Source organism: Pteronotus mesoamericanus, unplaced genomic scaffold, assembly GCF_021234165.1.
Source record: "Pteronotus mesoamericanus isolate MK-2021 breed Mesoamerican mustached bat unplaced genomic scaffold, CSHL_Meso_final scaffold_54, whole genome shotgun sequence".
NCBI lineage: Eukaryota > Metazoa > Chordata > Mammalia > Chiroptera > Mormoopidae > Pteronotus > Pteronotus mesoamericanus.
In genome coordinates, this window is record NW_026555321.1 from 2,555,421 (window position 1) to 2,580,062 (window position 24,642).

Sequence of the window (24,642 nt, forward strand, 5' to 3'; positions counted from 1 at the left end):
AGGCTATACATGAAATTCTAGTTGCCAAACCACTTTCAGAACTTTGAAGCCCTTATTTAACCAGATACTAGCTTCCAATCTTGCTCATAAGGAGTCTAATGGACTACACAGTATGACTCTAACTCTGTTGTAAGCTGATATATGTTCCTCAATATCATCATCCCGGAAGCATTTAGAACTCTCCTTATATTTTAGGAGTAGTAATATTTCAAAATGATATATCTAGGATATTTTTGGTTTATCTTGATTGTAAGTTGGTGGGCTCTTTAAATTAACAAAAAGAATCTCTTTAACACTGGAAAATTTTTATTCCATTATCTGTCTTATAATTTCTTCATTTTTCTATTTGCTTTTCCTGATATTCCAATTACTTGGATATAGGACCTTGTCGATTAATCCTTTATGCTCTTCTATTTTTTTTTTTTCTTTTTTTGGTCTCTGCTTAATGGGCGATTTCTTACCATTACCTTCTAATCTTTCTATTAAATTCTTGGCTTTGCAACCACATTATTAATTTTCAAGAACGCCTTCCTTGTTCTCTGATTCTTCTCTTTGAAAAGAAATAGAACCTCAATCATTTTATAATAGGTGGAATATATTCTTAAATCTCCTTATGTTTATTACATAGTTTGTTGGTTTTAAATTTTTATAATTGCTTCTATTCCCTGAATAGTTTATTTCCTTCTAATCAGTTATTCTGTAGGTTTACGTATTATTTTTTTCATGAACCACATTTCCCCCCAATCTCAGCTTTCCTTGATTATTCATTCATATTTAAGATGCGATAAAGGAGTTGATTGGAAAATCTGTGGGAGTGTTTGGGTGGGTGGTGGTGGGTGTGGAAGCGAGCTCTTGCAGTTTGGAGAAGTGCCAGAAGGAAGGCTTTCCTCTGGGGAACCATCCTACCCCACACTCTCTCAAGCTGTTATTCAGTTCTTTAGAGAAGAGAATGCCTGGTTGCTTGCTATTCAGCACACCTGAATAAGGGCAGGATAAGGGGTGGAAGGGCAACTCTTCCACACGCCAACCTTCACTTAACCCCCCAGCCCCATTTCAGCCTCTATAACTAACTGCTGGTTGGACCGTGGCTGCTGCCTCTCTGGGTCCGCAGGTAGATGGGCACCCAGGCTCTGTGTATAGAGCAACATTCTTCCACAGAAGTAAGTAAGAATAACATTTTCATACTGGTCTCTCAGTAAAGGCTGTAGGATGCTCTTCACTAAAGGCAGCCTGCTCTGGGCCACTGGTGGATCTGGAGAAGGGAGAGGCGGTTTCACTGCGGAAGGCGTGCCCAGGGAAGCGAGATGCTGAACAATGCAGCTGGCTGCCTCCCCAAGGCCATTTCAGAGACACAACAAGCAGCCGGCACCCTGAAATGACTCCCCTGATTTGGACCACGCCCGTAACCCAAGTTTATTAGGACGCCAAGAGTCCGCCTTAGGGAGCAGAGTAATACTAAGATGAGGGGAATAGTTGCCTGGAAATTTACTGAGTCTGCAGGCTGATCTCTTTCCCCCCACTTCACTGTTGGGAGATGATACCCATCTCTCCTTCTCAGTCAAGAGAGAGGTCATCGGCTTCCTGCCCTGCCTCTTCATCTAATCTTCCTTCCTCTCCCTACTTACGCCAACTCCTCCACTTGCCCCCCCCCCAACCCCCAGTGTTCCCCTGGTCTTTCTCCTCATTCCCCCAGAGTTTTCTCCAAGTATCAATGACCAGCAGGACATACTGGCCTCCTCCAAGGCACTTGTGTTTTGAAAGAGGTTCATTCAAAAAGGCAGTGTCACTTATAGGCTCTGTGTATATGGACAGTGGGCACCATGAGCCTCGTCCACGTCCCTTCACAGTGGCTGCCCCATCCCCACAGATGATGTGAGTGAAGGTAGTGAATGGCTCACATCAGTATCCTTCAGCCAAAGGGGGTCTCCTTCAAGGAGGGTTATACTCTGCTACCATGCCCGCAGCCAGCCGATGGCTGGCTAATACGGGGTAGCAAAGGCCAACCCTGTACTTCAAGCAGAGGACAACTCTGCTGTAACTTATGCTCCAGAGTTTCCTACCTCAGGCCAAGGCTAGACCTGAGCTACAACCACATCCTTGCTCAGCCCCTTCCCTCCTAGGTTTCTCCCAAGACCACAGCCTCATGTGACCAGGTGCTCCCACCTGTCACATGGGAGATCCTGTCTCAGGCTCTGTTTCTGGGGAACCAGATCCAAGACCACATGGGAGAGACTTTGGGAGAAAACAGATACGATTTTGTAAAAAAAGAAAATCACCACTTAACCGAACATCTGGCTAGACATCTTAAAACCCTCATACCGCACTGTGGTTCTGTTTACAACCCTAATGTGCAAGGTGAGGGTCGCTGATCTGCTTGTTTCCCATAAGCTCAGAAGAGTCAAAGGACCATGGAGGGTGGAGCTGGCGGGTGGTCCCACAGCTTTGCCCTTTCCCTGCACAAGAGCCTGGTTTAGCCAAAAGGACAATTGTGCCTGCCCTTCCCCAGCGTCCTGGTCCTGTGACGATCTCGGGTGTTAAGGAAAGATTTAAAACAGGCGTGGGAGCACAGATGCCTCGCATATTTCCTGATTAGTAGTCAGCACTGCACAGCTCCAGATGGCTCGGGGCAGACAGGCCAGAGCTGCTGCCCAGAACCGACTCACAGGCTCACTCTGGCCCTGTGTGGCTCATACGGCCTGCACCCAACCTCACTCTGCAGCTCCTTCGCAGCACATCGCAGAATCTGCTGCAGGCGGACAGGGTCGGTGGCCCCCTGCACTCAGTGCTCTGGCTTCCAGAGACATTTGGGCCGGGCATTTTCCGTTCAACCACCAATCCTAGCAAGATGAAGTTCTTGCTTCTCCACCTCACTCGCTCCGCCACCATAAAACAACTGATTGAGTACCTACAATGTCCTGATCTAAGCTCTAGAAACAGTTTAGGAACAGGGCACACGTTCAGGGGTCAAGTAGCCAGTTCATGGCTGCAAAGGGATTATAATTTCCTAATTGCTTAGAATAGCCTCAATGTCTTTAAATCATGTGCTTGTTAGAAGCGACACCCAAAATCATCGAATTCATCATTTTGCGGATCAAGGAAAGGAGCCCCCAGAGCGGGTGTGCCTTGGCCTCGGTCCCCCAGGCAGCGAGGGCCGTGACTCCTGCCACATACACCAGCCCCCCGATCCCGGCTGCGGGCCTTAAGGTTCTGACCTGATTCTTCTGGGCAATCTTCTGTCCCTTTTTCCAGCGGAGCACCGGCGTCAGAGCTGGCAGTTCCCTCTCCTCCTCTCCAGTCACATGCTCGGCCAGGCTATAGGCGGCTTCAAACACGATGGGACTGATGACGTCCTGCACCCTCCGCTGCAACAATAAACAAACAAGCGCGTGAACTGCTAATACGGGCTGATGTTTGTAGAGCATTTCCCGGTTTAGAAAGGCCTTCCACATGTGCTGCCTCACATGATCCTCACAGCCACCCCTGTGAGGTGGGAGTTCATTATTTTTGTGCTTTTGATGAGGTCACGGAGGTCAAGAACAATTAAGATCTTGTCCTGGGTCACTCTGCTAATGACTGGGGGCTCCTCTACTCTACCTTGCGTGGTGCTGCATCATCTTCTCCTTAGCATATGGAAGACATTACCTTACTCATCTTCCAAATATTCTTACAAGCTCGTTGGCGGGCAGGAGAGCATCTGCATGCACCCTGCAGTGCTAACCCTTCGCGTTCGTGCTATTGGGGTGATCAAAGCTCTTCTGCGTTGAGATAAATATGGAGTTTGTGTTAGAAAAGGGCACTGAGGGGCTCGGCGTCTTCCCAGAGCTCGTCAGCAGTGGAGCTGGAATAAAAGCCTGACTCCTGGCCTTGTGTTCTTTCCTTTGGAACCCAAGGACTTCAAGACCCAAGGGAACGATACAGGTTGACAGTCATGTCAGGAAAACAGAGGAAGGGAAGGGAAGAAAGCAAACTTACAAAGAACACCTCTGAGATGCCAAACTCCGTGCTAGGTGCTCCAGAGGGATGAGCAACATGCAAACCCTGTGAGCTGGGGCCTCTTATCCTCCACTGTACAGTAAAAGGAAAATAAAGGTGCACAGCTAAGTGTCCCAGGGCACAAGGCTAATAGGGATTGTGGATCACATCTGTTCAGCCCTGGAGTTCTTGGCTTTTCTGTACAGGGTGACATGGTCTCCCAGGGACTGTGGGTCCCCCAGGCTCACAAGTTGAGAGTTAGAAGAGAAGTAAAGGGTAGGAAGTCCTACATTCCAGGCCGGGATGCTCTGTGGGAGGTAGGCTTCTGGGGGAGGCAGAGCAAGTCTGAGAAGTGGCACAGTGAGCCAAGTCCCCGTTGCTCCTGTCACAGGAGAGGCGGGGGTTGGGGAGGGAGCCTGCAGGAAGGCAGGGCTGGCCCAGTCAGGGCATGAGGGAAGCTGGGTGGGCAGGCAGCGGCCAACCACAGAGCCAAGCACTTGGTACTACCCTCGTGTGACGTTTGGAGTAGATCAGTGCTGCATTCAAAACAACAGAAAGTTCTAAAGCTTCCATGAAGCACACAGTGAGAGGTTTGCTCCTACCCCGCCCTCCCTGACACTTGGTGTCCCTCTCCTGGGCAGGCCAGCCTGCCAGGTTTCGGGTATTTGTCCAGTCTGAGCACATGCGGACAATTGGTAGCTCATCACACCCTCTGCCTTCTTAGCTCAGCACGACCCCTGGAGATGGTTCCATGTCAGTACCTAGAGCTGTGCCAGCTCCTTTTTAACAGCACACAGCACATTACGATGGATGTCCTTGCCCACCAACATATGGGTTCAAAGCTGCTCTAACAGACAGCGGCGTGGCCGCCCATTTGCATCCTCCAGGATGGGTTCTTTGACGCTCAGTTCCCCAGAAGGGAGGTAGATAAACGGGTCTGTGATCAGCTAAGTTGGGGGGAGGAGGAGAGAATACCCGGTTAAACAAAGTTAAAGAGGGTTTTTATTGTTTTATTTGTTGTATCTGTTTTTACTGCAATTACCTTTGAGAAAGAGTAGGGCAGGCCCAAGTTTTGGGGGCTGGAACCTTGTGTTTGCTCAGAGCTCCTGGGCCATGGGTGTTGGGTAGAACAACTCAGGGACACTGGAGGGCAGAGCAGGAAGCTCCAGGGGCAGCTCAGGAGAGGAGATTGGTCAGAGCCAGGGTGGCAGGAGCGGGGGACAGAAATGGCTGCACCTGTGGCTGCCGAGCTGTGGGGCATGGGGGACAGGGCACAGGGGCACCTGCGACTCCAGGGTGACCAGCAGATGATGTATATTTCTGTTCAGAAAAGCAACTATTCAGCAAACTATAATATAGGACCTCCTCAGGGGAGTGAGGGGGGAGACTCTGGATAAACTGCTTCTAGAAAATTCTCTTGAACTTCGGCTTTTAGGAACAGATCTTTAATACCCATGCCCTTTCCAGGAGCAAAACACACACCTAGGATCCAGATCCCCTCTGCCTGCTGACTCCACTAAGCAGGATTTAAAGATTGTCAGGGGTGTGGAGAAGAATGAATAAGCACAATTTTCATGTTTTTACCAATACATGCTTTAGTGTTTCTTTAAGGTTGGTTATTTTAAGTGTTTGCATTTAAACCCTTCATGTTGAGTGCTGGCTGCGAGGCTCAGCTGGTTGGAACACTACCCGTGCACCGTTGCAGGGTTCGATCCCTGGTCGAGGGAGCCAATGGGAGGCAACTAATCAATGTTTCTCTCTTACATTGATGTTTCTCCATCTTTCTCTTTCTCTCCCCCTTCCTCTCTCTAAAATCAAGAAACATATCCTCAGTGAGGATTAAATCCTTCATCCTTCATGTTGAAGTCAGTCAGTTGTGATGTTGTTATTCTTTTTTAATTTTTAAAAATACATTTATTGATTTTAAAAAGAGAGAGAGATGTCGATGTGATAGAGAAACATCAAAGGGTTGCCTCCCATTTGCGCCCGACTGGGAATCGAACCTGCAATCTAGGTATGTGCCCTGATGGGGACGCAAACCCCCGGCCTCCTGGTGTGTGGGACAACGTTCCCACCAACTGAGCCACACACACAGGCCCAGGTGTAATGTTGTTATTCTTGGGGGAAAGGCTGATTATGGGGGTAGGAGTGACAGAAGTAACTTAATATTTCCTGGCTACCAAATGTACTCCAGAGATGTTTTCTTACTTAATCCACCTGAGCTGGTAGGTTACTGCTCCTATTTTATAGATGACGTAACAGAGGTTCAGGAGCTCAAATAAATTGTGCGTCGTCCTAAAGCTGGTAAGGGGTGGAACCAGGCTTATTCTTAGCACCTGAAGCAAAACAACATTCCCTGAAGTCCACAGAATGCTATTTAAAAATGATCCCACCTGCTTTAGTTTCTAACATCACCCTTAAAAATTACCTGTTTACTTAAGGAGCTACAGAAGGGGGCTCGCAGTGGGAATGGTTCTCTCACAAGTAAGAATGTAAATAAATGACAACTAAGAAACAGGCTAGAAGTGAGGGCTAAATGTGCAGCCGTTCCAGCCACGACCACCGTGGAGGGAAACCTCAGACGCGGCATCGCTTCCTTGGGACGAGTTTTGACATCGTGGGGCGTAGATGCTGCGCTCCGGCCCTGAATGCATCAACCTGTTTCAGCTTCGAGTCTGAAAACCAGTTTCTCGTTACACGTCCCAGTAGCTCTGGGCAGAAGGGATCCAAACCACACTGAGCCGTGGGCGGAGGCAGAGGAGGGGGCAGCCGTTAGAAAAAAGCCAACACCCCACAGGACAGCCCCTCCTCCCCACACTGTTACCCCGGCTACAAAGGAAAGGCAGTGGCCACAGTTAGTGGTTTCCATCTCATTTCTGGAAGGGCGTCTTCCCTCAGCTCAGCACTGCAATTAAGTGGAGGAACTCCTGAGGGTAGAGAAGGAGGCTCAGGGTTCTGGCGTAGACCGTAATTGCAGAAATTTTACTGCTGGGGTAAAAAAAAAAAAAAAAAATCACCACTACAAACTGAGGCTTCTACAGTTGAACGAACACGTAATGCCGACAGGCTGCAAGGCAACAATTTTGATTTTCCTGCTGAAAATCTATGGGAGCCTCCTGTTGTGAAAACCGAAGGGGCCTCCCAGAGAAGAACACCCAGGCTGGTGGCAGAACGCGCGGCGGCTGAGGTTTTATAGGGAACTTAACGTATGCTCAAATTGAAGTTTATTGGGTGCTTACTTTATGCCAGGCAGCGTGCTGGGCCCGAGAGACGCAGCGAGGAAAGGCTTTCAGGGGAAACAGGCAAGCAGTGACAATCTAGTGCCAAAGGCACAAGGACAGAGGTGGCTTTGGGGGCACACATGAGGGAGGCCCAATTCAGCCTGAGGGCGGGCGGGCTTCCCAGAGGAGGTGTGCTGGGCTCAGTCATAAGACAGGAGATTAGACAGAGAGCTGGTGGGAGGCATGGGGCTGTCTAGCAGGGCAGAGGGGGCACAGGGGCGTCCAGTGGATTGCATGGGATTCCCAAAGGAGGGGGAGTTGGGCTTGTGGGCCAGAGTGAGGGGAGAGGAGGCTGAGCAGAGACCAGGTCTCAGGGGGGCTTACAGGTTGGGGTGACTGCATCCTAAAATCTAGGGAGAACCGGGAAGGGGGCCAGGTGATACTAGGAGCTATGTTACAGAGAAATTTATTTGGTTTCTTGGGTTAATCAGGGCGAGGATGATGGCAGGGAAGCCAGGAAGGAAACTGGAGGGCGCTGTGTTCTACGAAGACCCCTCTAGCAATAGCATGGAAATGCACGGTGGGGGGCAGGCCTGGGGACAGGCAGGCTAGGGAGGAGGCTGCCACTGGGGCTCGGGGGACAGACATCGTGAGGGCCTGGGCCAGGGCCCAGCAGTGGGGATGGAGAAAACAGGAGTTGGGTGGGGGTGGGGCGGGGGGAGAATTAGGAGGAAGAGATGGCAGGAGTTGGTAACTTGATGTGGGGGATGAGAAAGGGTCATGAAAGATACACCCTGGTTTGGCTTAGGGAGAGTCGACAAACGAGTGCCACTTAATATCATGGGGTGTCAGGAAAAGGAACAGGTGGGCCGGGGGTTTAAGTGTGGACACACTGAGCTTGTTACAGCACAGAAGTTCCCTTCCTGTCTCCAAACTCTAACACCCCAAGAAAGGTCCTCAAATATACAGATTTGGGCCTGAAATTCCATGCTCCCTTTTCTCCTTCCACAAAGGAGTTCCCTGGCCCAATGTGCAGGGCTGACCTTCCCTAGGATGGCTGTGCCTATGAGTCCTCTGACTGTACCATGAGCTGGTCTGGCCCTCTTCCCAGGGACAGGCTTTGCCCTCCTGTGTACCATGTCCCCCTCCTTCTTCAGCTCACCACTCCTGCAGACATACTCTCTTGCGGCCCTTAGAAAGGACTCCAGGGCCTTTGCAGACAAGAGGGAGTGAGAAGCTGGGGAAACATGCCTCAGGCTTTTCCTTCGCATTAGTTACCTTGCTCTGAAAACGAAACAAAAGGAACTCAGAAAGGAAGCCCATGACAAGGAAATGCTACCTACACAAGGATTTCTACTAGAGGAAGAAGGGACACTCTGCCCTGTTGTCCTGGGCATCTAGGCAGCTGTCAGAATCAGAAACCCCAAAGTCTTTTGTCTCCTTTATGTTGTGTAACCAGGGAACTTTTACTGCTCAGTCTAAGTAGCGTCAGGTCCCAAGACCCCATCTACCTGGCCAAAGGAAGGTCTGCACCCCTATTTGGGACAAACACCCAGGATGACCAGACGCCAACCCTCCCTCCACTGTATAACCCTAAATAAGCGGCACCTGGGCACCGTGCACCCCCCTGACCAGCCACGTGAATTAGAAACCTACCTTCCAGCTGCTTTTCTCTAAGCGATGAAGTGTTTTCAGCTTCCTGAGCTAACTAGCAACTACAGGGCTAAACAAAATGAAAACAGGAAGGGTTGGCTTCACTTTAAACTGGCAAATAACACAGAAGGGCGGCAAATAAGCCATTAGCGTTAGGCCAGGCAATTGGTTTGGAGAGGAAAAAAGAAAAACCTTTGTGTGTGTGTGTTTTTTTTAAGAGGCCTCAGCAATTTTTCTTTTTCCAAACATGATTTTCCCCCTCTTCCATCCTGGGTCATTTCTCACTATTCCTCTGCTCTCCACATCCAACTCTGCTTCTGCCTACGATCACCTTGCTGGCATGCCTAAAAATGAGAGATCTTCAAAAGTGAAACACCCTTTATCTCTCTGATCATATCGGTTAGAATGGCAGTTAAAATGCCATAGACGAGCTCACCATCCTCGTAAGCTTGAAGATTTGTTAAGAGCAAACTGAGGACTTTGCATTTCTAGTAATAATCGAACAGCATTGAAGATCCGCCCTCCCAGAATGACTCGCAGAGCTGGAACGAACACACACGCACACATACACTTGTTTAAAGGTATCTGGGGACTGGATTATCAAGACCGCCAGCACTTCAGAGTCTAGGGTGCCAAAGAGAAGGATGGACCACTGAGCTGAGCCCAGCATGGAGCAGCACTCCCCCCGCACCCCCCAGCCCCCCGCCAACCAAGCTATTTAAAGATTTGTCAGCGTGTGGAATGAGAGGCACAGAAACAGAACGTGAAGTCGTGGCTAACAGGCTGAGTTCTCAAGTTTCTGAGCTGGGTTTCTGGCAGCCGTACGAGGCTTAGATAAAACGTAAAGCTCAGGGCTAAGGAGGCCAGGACATGAGAGCTAAGACCCCATGGGGAAAGGGAGAACGTGGAGGTGAGTCTGACACTGAACACCACGTTCACTGAGAGGCCTTTGTTCATCCCGCCGCAGCATATGGGTGTGAGACTAGGCAGCCAAGCAGAAGACAGGGGCCAGGGTGCCGAGAAGAGATGATGTAGGTATTTAACTGTCAACTGGACGCAGCGGGAGAGAAGAGCAGTGATGCACAAGGTCAGTCAGCGGAAAATATCCAGATTGAAACGTGGAGAGGGAGGAGGACCGAAAGCTCAGAAATAAACATAAGACACATGAGCCACAGCAAAAGGAAATAATGAACTCATAATGTTATAGAATATATAATATTTATAGTTGTACAAAATGCCTAGCACAATGACTAGTATACTATGTGAGCAATGAATGGTGGATATTATTATTTTTCTGTGATTTTAAAGATTTTATTTGTTTTTAGACAGAGGGGAAGGGAGGAGAACATCAATGTGTGGCTGCCCCTCGTGCGCCCCCCACTGCGGACCTGGCCTGCAACCCAGGCATGTGCCCCGACTGAGAATCGAACTAGTGACCCTTTGATTTGTAGGCTGGAGCTCAGTCCACTGAGCCACACCAGCCAGGGTGTTTTTCCATGATTTTAAAAGTGGCAACTTTGATATAAAAAAATCTGTGAAAACTGTCCTATTGCAAAATGAATCCTTATTATACACTGCACATGTCATGAGACCCTATTTCCCATTTTACAAGAGAATAAACTTAGGTGGTTTCATTTAGAGTCCTATAAATTAAAAAAATAAACAAAGAAAATTTCAACTAAAACCAAGGACAAAAATCTTAGAAATAATTTTTTTTTAAAAAAACTCTATGAAAAGCACAAGTGATTACAACAATCTTTACAAGACAGGATTTACACTGGGGAGAGACGGAGCTTTATCTTTGGATGAGTTCAGTTATAAACACTGGCTAGACAGAGCGCTACAGCGCAGCTGGACTCAAAAACATCAAAAATTCTGTCACGAAATCAGGAAAACAAGTGGTGAGCAAACAGTGTGCCTTGTTTCTGGAGGTTTCTCAATGAGATTAAAGATTTTAATTGTGACGAAATGGTACTTCATATGCAATACCTTATTATGCAAATGGATATCATCATTGGTCTAAAACGTATGACTCTCGGGCAAGCACTCATTCTCAGAAACAGCAAGGAAGCCTCCATCACTCTTTAATGGACATAGCTGCATAAATTATCTATGAAACTCACATAACCTCATTGATGCTTTTTCTTCTTCAGTGGTAAAGTGACATCTTGCTGGATATCTGAAAAATGGTTTGCTTTTGTGTTTGAGTTTGTGTGTGGGGGTGGGGGGTTGTTGTTTACATTTACATGTCTATGTTTTGTGGTTTTTGTTTTCTTTTTCTCTGACCCATTCTGAAATATGCAAATGGAAGATTAGACTTTCTGACAGTTTGGAAGCAATTTTCTAATAGCATGCCGCATTCTTGCAACAATACATGTTAATTACATCCCAGGTAATTACACGCATCACTTGACATCTAAATGACATCAGCTGGAATGGACCCAACATGGAGACTACCCAGCCCAGGGATAATCTACTGCTCCTCCCTTTCTTAATTCTTTCCTCCCATCTCCCGTCCTCAATGCCCAAGGTAACATTGGTAAAAGTATGTGTAGATGAGCAGGAAACCAACACAGAAGAAAATGCTGAAAATGTAACCCACAGAAGAAAATGGCCGGACGTGCCCAGGCCGGGTTTCCTGCTACCACACGCCCCTGCGCATGGGCTCGCCAGCAGTCCTGCATCCGGTTGGCGGGCCAGCCTCAAGCCTTGCCTGAATTAGGACAGATGCTCTGGGAGTGAATAGAGGCCCCTCTCCTGCCACTCAGTGTGATCCCTGCCTGTCAGCTGAAGGACAAGTGGAAGAATGAGGCAGCGACCGACCTGGCTCAGCCGGCGTATGAAGTCCCTGGAGTGCAAATCTCTCCCTGCAGCCTGACCTACTAAAGCTACCTTTCGAGGAAGGGGACACAGCTGAGCCAAGTGCCTGTGCTCAGGTCCAACGGCTGGCCCCACCTGGGCCTCTGCTCATGAGGTTCCCATGCCTGGAATGCCCTCCTCCCTGCAAAACATGATCCACCTTTGGGGCTCAGCTGCACGCTGCCCCTTCTATGAGACTTTCTGGAGGATGTCACCTCGCCGCCAACCCCCAGCCCCAGTGTCCTCATGACACAATTTGGCACTTAATTATTTTCTGCCTTTTATTGCTTGCTTTCCTTGACGCTAAAGACTTCCCCAGCCTCAAAAACCAAACGATTTCACTCATCTGTGGGATATATAAAAACTGAAAGCAACAAATGAACAAACAAGAAAAACACACTCACAGCCACATATAACTGTAGAGAGGTTACCAGAAGGAAAGGGGGTGGAGTTGGCAAAGGGGGTCAAATATATGGTGGCAGAAGATGATTTGACTTTGGGTGGGCACGTACAGTGTACCGATGATGTCTCATAGAAATGTACACGTACACTTGAAACCTGCATAATTTTGTGGACCAATGTCACCCCAGTAAACTTAATTAAAAAAATAAAGTTTCTGAAACTGGGCCACGTCTTAGCATCAAATAATACATTGATCGTGAGAATGTTTCCCATCCTCCATCCCTGCCCGAAACTCTGTCCTTGCACGGGGAGTGACATGGGAAGTGAGGAAACGTGGTGCTCGCCATGGGGCGAGCTAGCTCGCTGGGGGTAAGTCGCTGCAGGACCGGACCTCAGCTCTGCCCTGAACTCCTCATGTCTCGTGGACAATACTGAGCATACTCCTGTCTGAAAGAGGGTGGCGTGGCAGCAGGGGCCAATCCACAGCACTCAGGCGAGAGCCCAGGATGAAAGGCATGGGGAGAGGAGGGGGGAAGGAGGGGCAGGCATGAGGGGTGACCCTGCAGAGGACATTCACCTGCCTTGCCTTCGGCCAACACTCAGTTGCTGTGAGCCTGTGCCAGGCGCCATGTTAGGCAGAGGGAAGCAGAAAGGAGGGATGCAGGCAGGAGGGTGTGAGCAAAAAGATGCCGAGAGGGTGCCCATTCAAGAGCTGAGCAAACCTGAGGAGAGGGAATCGGTTCTGGCCCAGAGTGGGCTAGGAGTGCAGTGGTGAGTCCTTGGAAAGCAGGTGACCCTGGAAGAAAAACTAGAAGTTCAGTAGGCAGATCGGGGGATGGAACGAAGGCCGTTGTGTTCGTTGGTGGAGATCATATGGAGGCTGAATAAACAACTGCTCGTCTGGGGAATGGGGGCAACAGACAAGATCAAAAGCAAGGGCTTTGACATCGGACAATGCTAAGTCTGAGGGGATCCCAACTCTGTCTCTTACAACCCAGGTGACGCTGGTCACTCAATCTCTTGGAACCAGCTTTCGCAGATGTAAAACGGGTTGACAGAATCAATCTTGCATGACTGTTGTGAAAATTAGAGAGGACAGATGTCAAGCACCTTGGAGAGCTCCAGTACTCAGCGAAAGTTAGCTGCACCCTCGTCCTCGTCTTCATCGTCATCACCACCTCCACCGGACAAGGGTCCCTGGGGCAAGATCACAGGGGGAGGGGCAGGGAGGGGCAGGGAGGGGCTCCTGACAGGGCAGGAGAGCAGGCTGGAACCAGGCGACAGGACCTCAGAAACCAGGTGGAGGCTCTGATTCATTCGGTGGGTGATAGGGGCTGTGGCGAATTTTTAGTCAGCTTTAGGGCCAGGGCCCCCGAGGTGATCTGGAAGACTGACTAGGGATGGAGAGGGAAGGGGGCAGGACCTTAATGTGGCTGGTGCACCTGTCCCCCAGCTGCATGTCAGTCGCCATCAGCCCCCAGGTGCCTCTGCTACAGAAAACTGTCTGTGGTTAAATGGCAGCCACGTCGCCTAGGAGGTCTTAGGCCCTGCTCCATCCCTTCCCACTAGCGACGACTTATTGGCATGGGGGCACAAAACGGGTGCTCCCTGCCTCCAGGTGCGACAACTGTGAGTGCACTTCATGCCCCTGAGCTCGCGGGGGGGGGGGGGGTTCAGCTGAGGCGCCGTCCTTGCTCAGTTCCTCCCCTGCTCCTTCCTGTTCCCCTCATTCCCTTCTCCTGAGAGCACCCCTCAATACGTCCTGTGCAAGCGAATCCCCTTCTCAGGCTCTGCATCCAGGGAACAGGAACTCACACAGTAGCTAATACCAAAAATTGTGGCAGCAGAAAGCCACAATTACATAGATGTACAACATGGGAATAAACTATGGACTCAGAGGCAGGGAGAGACAGTCCCCACTTTCTTGATATCTGCCCTAAACCCTCTGGCATGCCCAAGGGGGGCTCCCCTGTGGCCATCTGGAAAGCTTCCTGATAGAGATGAGAACACTGGGTGCCCGAGAGGTGAAGAGACTCCCCAAGGTCACAGAGCCAGCATCCCTCTTCCCTCTGCACCCCTAGACTCTAGGAGGGGGTGAGAATGCAGCAGGGACCAGAGGAACGCCTCCCACATCCCCATGCATCCTGGGAACCCCACACTCCCACTGGGAAGGAAATGTGGCAGAGAAGGCAGTGCTCTGGATGCAGACGGTCTCAAAACATGAACCCATCAGGCTCTGAGAGCACCCGGGGGATGCTGGTCTGCAGGCAACAATTCCTCCTGTTCAGACTCTGAGATGTGCGACCAGCACTGAGTGCATGGTGTAATGCGCAATGATCTGTCCCTGTGCCCGTCTCTACCCTCAAACTGTGAGATCACAGCAGTGTGAGGGGCAGAAATCTGACTCTCAAGGAAGCTTATTCAACATCAGCTTTGACCTCTATTTTTAGAGCTGTAGTTTCAGTCCTGGCTGGTGTGGTTCAGTGGATTGAGTGCCAGCCTGCAAACCTCATGGTCACAGGTTCGATTCCCAGCCAGAACACATGCCTGGGTTGCAGGCCAGTGTAGCGGGCCGCTTTGAGTGGTATCAAGGACTGTAGTCCCACACAAGCAGGGGCCTGGGAGAGGCCCCATAAGACTTGGCAGAAACACTGGTATTGCAGTTGATAGGGAGGACCCGATAATAGCTCTGAGGGCCCCCGGGGAAATCAGGCCTGGAAGTAAATTACACTCCTCGAAGCGCGCTTTGTTTCTCCCTCAAGCTCTGTTAACCTTATACCACATAACCAGCTCAAGGCTGGGAAGGGAATTTACAAAATCCCTGGACCCTGACCCAAATCCCATCTGCCCTAATGTTTACTCAACTCAGACCCAAGCAATTCAGTGTGTTCCTGCCATTGTCTTCTTTAAACATCACCTACTCTCTGTAAATCTAAGATACTGATGTAATGAGATTACCTATACATTCCTGCTACCTGTCCCCCACTTGTAACCCTCTCAATAAAAGCCATTGAGCACGGGGACTCAGGGCATTCCCCACTAGGGGCAATCACCTTCCCCTTTCCTTGACAGGCAAACAGTGTCTGGAACGATTCTTCCATCTGTGGCAAATCAGGCACTTTGCGGGCTGAGTCCCCCATAGGCCAGGTCCCCAGTTGGGGGCCAATGCAAGAGACAATCGATCAATGCTTCTCTCCCTCTCTTTCTGCCTCCCTTCCAAAAGCTACAGCTTCAGGAGAGTCCCAAGAGAGTAGCAGTCTTGTTAGTTCCCTGCCCCAAACGCCCTTTGCCTTGACCCTCCCCTTGCTGCTACAGGCACTGGCTACTAACAGCTCACATCAGCTCGCATCTACAGCCTTCTCAGGAGGGCTGCCCTTGGCTGATGGGAGCCATCTCCTCCAGACATGCCTCCAGGTGAGGCCCTGGGACAGGCAGAAACCTAAGATGCGCCCCAATGGCCCGTGCCCTTGTATAATCCATCCCAGCCCTTGAGTGTAGGAAGATACGATGGATGCCACTATGGTTACATTATATTATATGGCAATGGTGAAGGGATTTTGTCGATGTAAATAAGGTCCCAAATCAGTTGAATTCGAGTTCATCAAAAGGGGCATTATCTGGGTGGGCCTACTCACGCAGAAGAGGGCCAAGGTCTTCTCTAAGCTAAGGGATTTGATGCTGGCGGGACACTCTCCTACTGACCTTCAAGAAGTAATCACCGGATGCTCTAAAGTTACAAAGACATGACTTCTTCCACAAACCCCATGAGTCTGGAAGAAGACCCTAAGCCTCAGATGAGATCCAGCTGACACCTGGGTTGTAGCTTTGCGGCCCTGAGCAGGGGACCCAGGTGAGCTGTGTCTAGACTTCTGACCCACAGATCTGTGAAATAATAAACATGTGCTGTTTTCAGCTGCTGAATTTGCCATTTTTCACGTAGCGTAGAAAATGAATGCATGCCCCACTCCCCAGCTGGCTGACACAGTGGACCAACAGCCCAGCCCGCTGGCCTCTCTGCGTGGATAAACTCTGTGTTGTGTCAGCCTCCAGAGCTCCCTCCTGGGAGGGGGCCGAGGCCAGACTTTTCTTGAGACCACATCCTTGCTCAGTTTTTCCTCTGCCCCATTCTGTTTCCCTCACTTCTGCGAGCATTCCCCCAATAAATCTCTGGCAGAAATCCCCAGCTCCGATTCTGCTTCTGGGGAACCGGATGTGAGAAACTGCGTCATAAATTCCATGCTGAATTGGTTGCAGTATCCTTGAAGAAGTGAGAAAAGCGAGATAAAGTGCCAGGGATGACCCAGGACTCATGTATGACTGAAATGCGAGCAGATCCCCATCAACATTGGGAAAGTGTGGGGATTACACGCAGGCTATCATGTTAACCATTAGTCTCCATTACTTTCAACTCACAGAGTTTTACTTTGCCCTTCCTTTATTTATGTTCCAGCAGAAGAGAGCCAGCACTCCATGAGTAAGTCTTAGGGCCCAGGGGCGGATTACAGATACAGATCAGCCCCAGGCCTCCTCAAGGAAAACCTTCTATTGTTTGCTTTTCCAGAGCTGCCCAGGAAGCACCTTTGTCTCTAGTACACAAGGCACCAGAGTTTCACAAAGGACAGAGTGCAGAGGGCAAGGGGCTGGGATTTGACAATCACAAAATTCACGATGAGCTTCTCAATCCTCAGGAGCTGATGATCCATTACCACACGTCACAGGAACCAAGAGTTTTTCGTTTGTTTTCTCACTACTTTCAATCAAAATCACATCTTAAGCCACAGGTTATGAACCTGGAATCAAGGGGTCTATAAACGTGATGAAGAGAGAAAAATGAACCTCTTAATTTTTATTAACCTCTACCTGAAATTTAGCATTTCCTTTCATTATAAATGCAGACAGCAAACCACAGAACTATTTAGAAATACCTGTGACTCATCAGTTGAAATCTGAGATATTTTCACATTATATTATAGTTGTAGAATCCTTGAAATATGGTTTATGTTTGTCAGTACTTCAAAATTCTAGATCTCATTACTTAATGCATTAATAAAAAGCAGGTATATTACTATATCACAAATGTGGGTTTCCTTTTTAACATTTTGATCACTGAATTTCAATATGATTGGTTTCTTTATAATTTTATGTATTTTATCATATGCCCTTAACAACATTCTGAGAAGGAGTCCAGAGACTTCTCCCAGCTGCCAAAGGGATCCATGTGCCCAAAATGGTCAAGAACTCATCTTACCGGTAAAGGACTCATGGACATGAACAAGAGTGTGGTGAGTGTTCGGTGGCGGGGGGTGGGGGTGCGGGGGGTGCCGTACTAAGGGGACTAAAAGGTAATGTCAAAAAAACCCCACACAATAAAGATTAAATTTTTAGAAAATGGTAAATGATACAATGAGAGGGTCCATCCTGTGGTTTTTGAAATGCTTCAAGACATGCTTCAACAACTTCAAAAAGAATCATTATGTTGTTTCAGTCTTCATCGGCTGTATGAACTCACTGGTCTCAGCAGTTAAAAATATACCATCCATTACATTTTATGACAGGTTCAAGGCCTGGGCTCAAAATCACCCCGGAGCCCCTGGGGTTTTAAGAATTTGGTTCTGGATAGATATTTCAGGCCGACAGTTATATGAAAGCATCTGGTTCCCCGTGTGAGCCCTGAGGAGGGGAAGGGTGAAGAGACTGGGCTCTCTGGGCTACATGTAGAGTTCGCTGCTTTTACAGAAAGGACCCCGACCTTCCCAGGGCAGGCCTGCGGCTTCACAAGCCCTGAGAGGGTATCCAGAAAGCTGAGAAGCTTGCCCTGTGTGAAAATCCTGAACCGTGACTGAAATAAAGAAGAGAATCAAAGTACCAACGCGACAAGACTTCCAAGTGGCTCCAACCACAGTGGGCCGAGCTGCTCCGCTTGGGGACTAACTGAACCAGCACAGCTGCTGGGACTGCTTTGCTGCTCAGCAAGTGCAGAAAGTAGCTGCCCTCAAAGCTGTAATAAAACAAGGCCATTAAAATTCCAGGGACTTCCACCAAAACTTGGTCACTTTCGGGTCTCTTCTATTCCCCTTCCTGTCACTCGGTTCCACTGGCTTTGACAAGATCATCAACAGCTGCTGTCTTGTTAGTGACAGTGGACACCCTCCTTCTGTCCTCATCTTTCTTGCCCACTCCCCAGTCATTCCTTCTAGTTGCATCTCTTCTTGCAACTCATCCTTTCTTGATTCCCCCAGGGGATAGCGCACACCTCCTGTCCCCACTGTTCCCCATCCTTCTGAGATAGTATCTAAAGCAACACGTGGCACTTATCGGTTGACATATTCCCCATCACCACCACCACCACCACCACCACCAAACTAAGACTGAACTCCTTGGGAGAAGAGGCCAGTCTTTTTTTAGCACACAGCTCATGAGACTTAGTAAACACTCAATAACATTTACTGAGATGTACGTGAACCGAACTGAACATTCATCCAAAAAAGTAAGGCTTTGGTGAACGTGAGATCACTCCCCTTTAGAAAGGTGGCTTTATTTGACAGACCAATCCTCCAAGTATAGTCAATGCACAATATGCATATGAACATCTTACTAAATATTTACATAAAGCATTATTTCTTTGCTCCACCCCTACTGCATTTCAGTGTATATATTTCACACCTCTTTACTGCTTTTCTTTCCAGATCTTCCTCCCTCCTCAACCTTGGCTATTTTAAACATCTGGAAGCTCCAAAGGAACAATGTCATGCCTAGCCACAAAAACCTTACTAAACCACTTAATAAGTACCATTTATTTACCTCTTAGCTACCGCTTTGGGTTTACTGGGTACTGCGGGATCCTAACCCAGTGAAAGGACACAGACACTGGGTTCTTATGGGTGGCAAACGGATCTTCTGACAGAATTCTACTTTCTCTTTGGTCCCTTCAGCACTGGTACCTGTTACATCTGAATTCAACTAATGTGGGTCAGCCATCAATGCTTAGGACTGGGCCACATGCTTTTATAGATTCTCTGGCATAATTTCACTGTAGGTATTATTTTCTCCCAAGTGGTAAAACTCAGGCTTTGACAAAGTAAGTCTGTATATGTATCATTTCAGAGTTTACTGCTATGATCCCGAGAAACTGTTCAAGTTGTCAGGACTCACAGCAGAATACTCTGAACTATAGCTACATTTCAGGAATCTCTGCAAGTAGTCAATAAAAAAGAACTGTTATCATAGCTCCTTCTCATTTCTCCCTCTTCTGTTTGAGTAAGCCGTATTTCCTTTCTCACCTGGCCATTCGATGGAAACCAGGTACAAATTTAAGATGACCTATGAGTTTTAACAAAAGAATTCAGAGAATAAAATACATCATTTTCTCCTTGGGTAAATATAAGATTAAATAGCTCTGCTCTAAAGAATTTGAAATCTATCTGAAAAAGAAACAAAGAAAACAATATCATTTAAAACAGCATAAAAACAATATACTCGTTAGGAATAAATTTAACCAAAGAGGTGAAAGATCTAAGATGTGAAAGAAAAAAATTGAAGATGACACAAATGGAAATAACCTGTGTTCATAGATTATAAGAATGAACACTATTAAAATGTCCATAGTACCCAAAACCATCTATAGCTTCAATGTAATCACTATCAAAATTCCAATGGCATTTTCTTAAAAAATGAAAAAAAAAAAATCCTAAAATTTCCAAGGAGCCACAAAAGACCCTGAATAGCTAAAGCAATCTTGAGAACAAACAAAGCAAGATGTATCACACTGGCTGATTTCAAACTATACTACAAAGCTATAGTGATCAAAACAGTTTGGTACTGGCATGAAAACAGATACATAAACCAATGGAACAGAGTTGAGAGGCCAGAAATAAATCCATGCATATACGATCAGCTAATATTTGACATGGAAGCCAAGAATACTCCATGGGGGAAAGACAGTGTCTTCAATCAATTGCGTTGGAATCACTGGATATCCATATGCAAAAGAATAAAACTAGATTCCTATCTTCAGTCACTCATAAAAATTAACTCAAAGTGGTTAAAGACTCAAATGTAAGATCTGAAATGGTAAAACTCCCAGAAAAAAATCACAGGAGACAAGCTCCTTGACACTCGTCTTGGCAACAATTTTTTTTTTATTTGACACCTAAAACCCAAGCAACAAAAGTAAAAATAAACAGGTGGACTACATCAAACTAAAAACCTTCTGCAGAGCAAAAATAAATAAATAAATAAATAAAAATCAACAAAATGAAAAGGCAACCTATGGATTGAGTGAAAATATTTGCAAATCACATATAGAATAAGGGGTTAATATCCAAAATATATAAGAAATTCATATAATAGCAAAAAAAACAACAAACAGAGATGAGCTACTCCTAATGTTCCCTGTCCAAATTCCTCACCCATAGAAACTGTGAGCACAATAAAATGGCTGTTTTACATGATTTAGTTTAGGATGGTCTGCTACACAGGAGTAAATAACTGAAACACCCATATTTTGTGATGTATAATTATTTACAAGTATAATGAGGGGAGCCCATGTCATTCTTTGATAAATCTTCTACAAGAATTTTTTACTGGGCACAAAAATGTGCATATAGGTGTTAAATAATTCTCATTCAGTCATTCAACAAACACTGCATTTTGTTGTGTATAATGCGCACCCATGTTTTTGTGCGCATTATGCACGGGATTATTATACCCAGGGTATGTAATCATTTTACCTATTATTAATAAGGATGTGTATAATGCACATCCTTATTTTTCCCTCAAAAACTTGGGCAAAAAGTGTGCACTATACACAGCAAAATATGGTACTTTGAATGCCCTCTGTGCAGAGTAGAGGGCCGTAGGGATTCAAAGATGAATAAGGTATCATCTTACCTCATAGGAAAGCTTATAAATATTCTTTTGAAGGAGACAAGACCTGTTTACAAATACTTCTTACACAAACCTAAAGAGACACAATGTGTTATGACAATTCATGGAAAGAAGAAACCATTCCCTGTCGACTTAAAGAATGAGAGGAGTGTTTGACGGGAGGGGATGTACAAGTGGGCGGGAAATGAGAGGGGGCTGTGTGAGAGGGGCTGACTATGCAGACAGCCCAGGGGGTGGGGGGAAACAGAGGCAGAAAAGCCCAGCGCGCGTCCCACCTCTCAGGAAGGTCAGGGAAAGGAGTGATCATGTGATCGCAGTCAAGAACTTGTTGCTCAGTGGCTAAAAAGGAGGTTAATGCCATTTATTTTGGGATAGTCACAAATTTAGGGGACGCCTGACCTACTTCAGTGCAGCATGACCTGGGGGCCAGGGCCAGAGCCAGCGTCCGGTCCCAGGACCTTGAATATCTGGGAGCCTATTTCTCTGCCCAGCCCTCCAGGCCTCCCCTCCCCTCCCCACCCCAGACAAATAACACCAGGATTTACAGACTCCACTTCAAGGACGACCCTCATCTGGAGTTTCCAAGAAAACCACAAACAAACAAACATACAAATCCCCTAGCTTTTTAAAACACAGCATAAAAGAGATGGTCCCACGAACTCCATGTAAAACAGTATTTATGTCTTCAATGTCGCATCATTGAAAACTCCAGCAAAAGTCTGAATGGAACAGGGCAGTGTCTCTGGGAGCTCTAAAGGCAGCCCTGTTTGCACCAAGGAGAAGCTCGTGTGAAATGATCTGTAAGGACCGCTGGGCTACCTTACACGGACAAACCTGTCCAAAATGATTCACACAGTTCCATCAATTACCTGGAGTCCATGAACCTCATTCTTGATATAACAGGAGCCAAAGACAGTGAAAAGTTTTTGTTTGTATGTTTTGCAAGTCTTAGTTGGTTGAGCCATTTTCCACTAAATCTCAGCCTATGTGCACTGATGTTCCATACAATCAGTTAAAGAAAAAAAATGAGCAGAAAAAGAAAAAATAGTTCACACACTTTTTGGTGTTCACCTTCAATCACATTATCCCAAACCCCTTCTGTTAATAGAAAGAGCTGAATTTTATGTTCTTGAAACAGCATTCGTGCTGCATTTATGAACTCTTTGATCTTGACATTTGCAGTAAGTTAATAACACTTCTTATATTGGAAAGGGAAACATAAATGACAGAGGCTCCCCAATCAAAGGAAATTTGGCCATAATCTTTAAAAGCATATTCTGGAAATACAGCCATAAAGAGCCCAAAGATATGCCCCCTACACACCCAAACCACCTGTTTATAAGCAGATCAGCTCAAACACGGGGTGTGAACAAAGACGTGACAAGTAGCAAAAGCCACCGCTGCGACCTGGGTAATTACCTGTAATTGGAAATCCCTGCTGGCCATCCCGGCGGGAATAAAAACAGCTCTCAGGAGCGATCACTAAGGGTGAAAACAGCACTACTACCCCCAAATTAAAAACGGTTCCTGTGAAACTTGAATTTTAAAAAAGAACCAGCCGTCCTCTCGCAGGACCATGTCTGCGAGGGCCCCAGCCTCCCCCGCCCCTGGCATCAGGCTGTTTCTGGGCCACGCTGTTGCTTCTACCCTGTTGTTTCTACTCCATTGGATGGGCTTTGCGTACCTCATTACTATGATAGAGGGCACCAGACACTTTAACCCCCTTCTTTCCTGGAAAAGTCTGTATCAGGTAAAAAAAACAAAATAAAAACAAAAATAAAAACTAAACCAAAGCTGCTCTCCATAAAACACCCATCTGTTATCTCTCAAATGTCTGTTGTGGTGACTATAAATGAACCCCCCGTACGCTGAATGCTGACATCTTGCCTTGCCCAGGCATCGAACTCCAGAACGGGCGAGCGCCGATGCCATCCACACTTAACACCCTGTCTACCATCGCAGTCATCGTCACCCGTCTCCCCTTCCCCACCCACAGACCGAGAAGAACAATGTTGGGCCAGTTTTTTGTCCGAACCCTGTTTCTCCATCTGCACCAGAGTAACCTTCAACATCCCCCCTATGGACAGGTGAGCTACCTGAATCCAGGTGTCTGCAGGTCCCAGAGTGCACAGGCAGCTCATCCACCTGCCCGCCCCCCTGCCACTGAGCAAAGGCCTCCTGAAAGCTCTCCTGTTCCGAAGGATGTGGGCGAACACGGAGGGTGCGCATGGCCCCTACCCTGCAGTCATGAGCCCCCAGGCATCTCTCACACAAGCCGAGGAGCGGACATGCGCCAAAAAGCCACTACCTTTCCAGCGTCTATGCTGATGGGGACAACGTTACACAAATGTCCTCCGCAGGACTGGCTGCCCTTCACATCCAAAGAGACCAAACAGGACAAGGCCAGAGCTTGGAGCGGCACTTGGTGCGGGTCGGGGACACATCCCTGTCTGCAGGGCAGCCTTCTCAACGATCCCTCTTCAAAGTCACTTTGTTTATTTTTTTTAAAGAGGAGAGGACTTTTTATAGCTTTTTTTTAAGAGAGAGGGGAAGTGAGGGGAAGAGAGAGAGAAAGAGATTTGTTGTTCGGCTTATTGATGCATTCATTGGTTGTTTCTTGTATGTGCCCTGCCCGGGGATCGAACTGGGAACATGCAACCTTGGTGTATCAGGATGACTCTCCAACCAACTGAGGTACCTCGCCAGGGCTTCAACATCACACGGACAGTGGAGAAATACGGGGATGGTCACATGATCCCCTATAACTGTCCAACAACAAGTATATGTTCCAGCGGCCCCCAAACACAGGAGATGCAAATGCTGGTGAGGATCTTGGAGGGCGTGAGGGAGTCTGTGAGCTCATAGCATCACAGAACCCTCAGGGCTCAGAGGAGAGCTTCCCATGAGAAAAAAATAACATTCCTCCAGAACTGCACTGTCCAATATGGTAGCCACTAGCCACATGAGGCTATCTAAATTTTAATGAAAAATACAGTACAATTCACAATTCAGTTCTTCAGCCACATCCTGAGTGCTCAGTAGCAGGGCGCACGGCGGACATTTCCACCGCTGCAGTGCCTGCCAGCGAACATTTTTAAATTGGTCGCTCTGGGAACCCAGAGACCCTCCTAGATGACGGGGCAGCAAATCTCAGCATCTGCTCACAGCCGTGACAGAAAATTACACTGGAAACAGGATATTTCCTTGTAACCTAAGGATTCCGAGTGGCCCAAACTCACTCATGATGAAAAATAGGCTTGCGGTGTTCAAAGCCAAAGTAAGTATTGTGTGACGTTACGCTAAGGACATTGAGGGTCCTGGTGGGGGTTGGGGGGCAACACCATAACAACCCACTGGGCTAGGGGACAGCGACGGTCCGTCAGCACTAATAGGGTGCCGAAAGCACGTGTGGTCTCCTGTCAGTGGGAGAGTGGCTGTGGGGAGATTTAAGGGACCCTCGCCAGGCATTCTCGCGTTTGCAGCATGTCACACCTGCACATTTTATCACACTCCTACATCACCCACATTTGGTGCCCAGGGACATGAAGCTGGAAAAAAAAAAAAGGTTCAGACATTACAAGTTATTACCCCAGTAAATGACTACGTATCAATGACCACACCATGTGATGTTTAACCAGTCACCCTCCCT

The 24,642-nt window shown here is 47.6% G+C and overlaps 1 protein-coding gene across 1 annotated transcript in view; it reads right to left on the reverse strand.

Moving 5' to 3' along the window:
- Positions 1 to 24,642, reverse strand: part of ITGA9 (integrin subunit alpha 9) — a 296,559-nt gene that overhangs the window by 131,098 nt on the left and 140,819 nt on the right. The window contains exon 16 of the mRNA XM_054595411.1: positions 3,213 to 3,362. Coding sequence (XP_054451386.1) covers positions 3,213 to 3,362 — 150 coding nt within the window. The remainder of the gene's footprint in view (positions 1 to 3,212; positions 3,363 to 24,642) is intronic.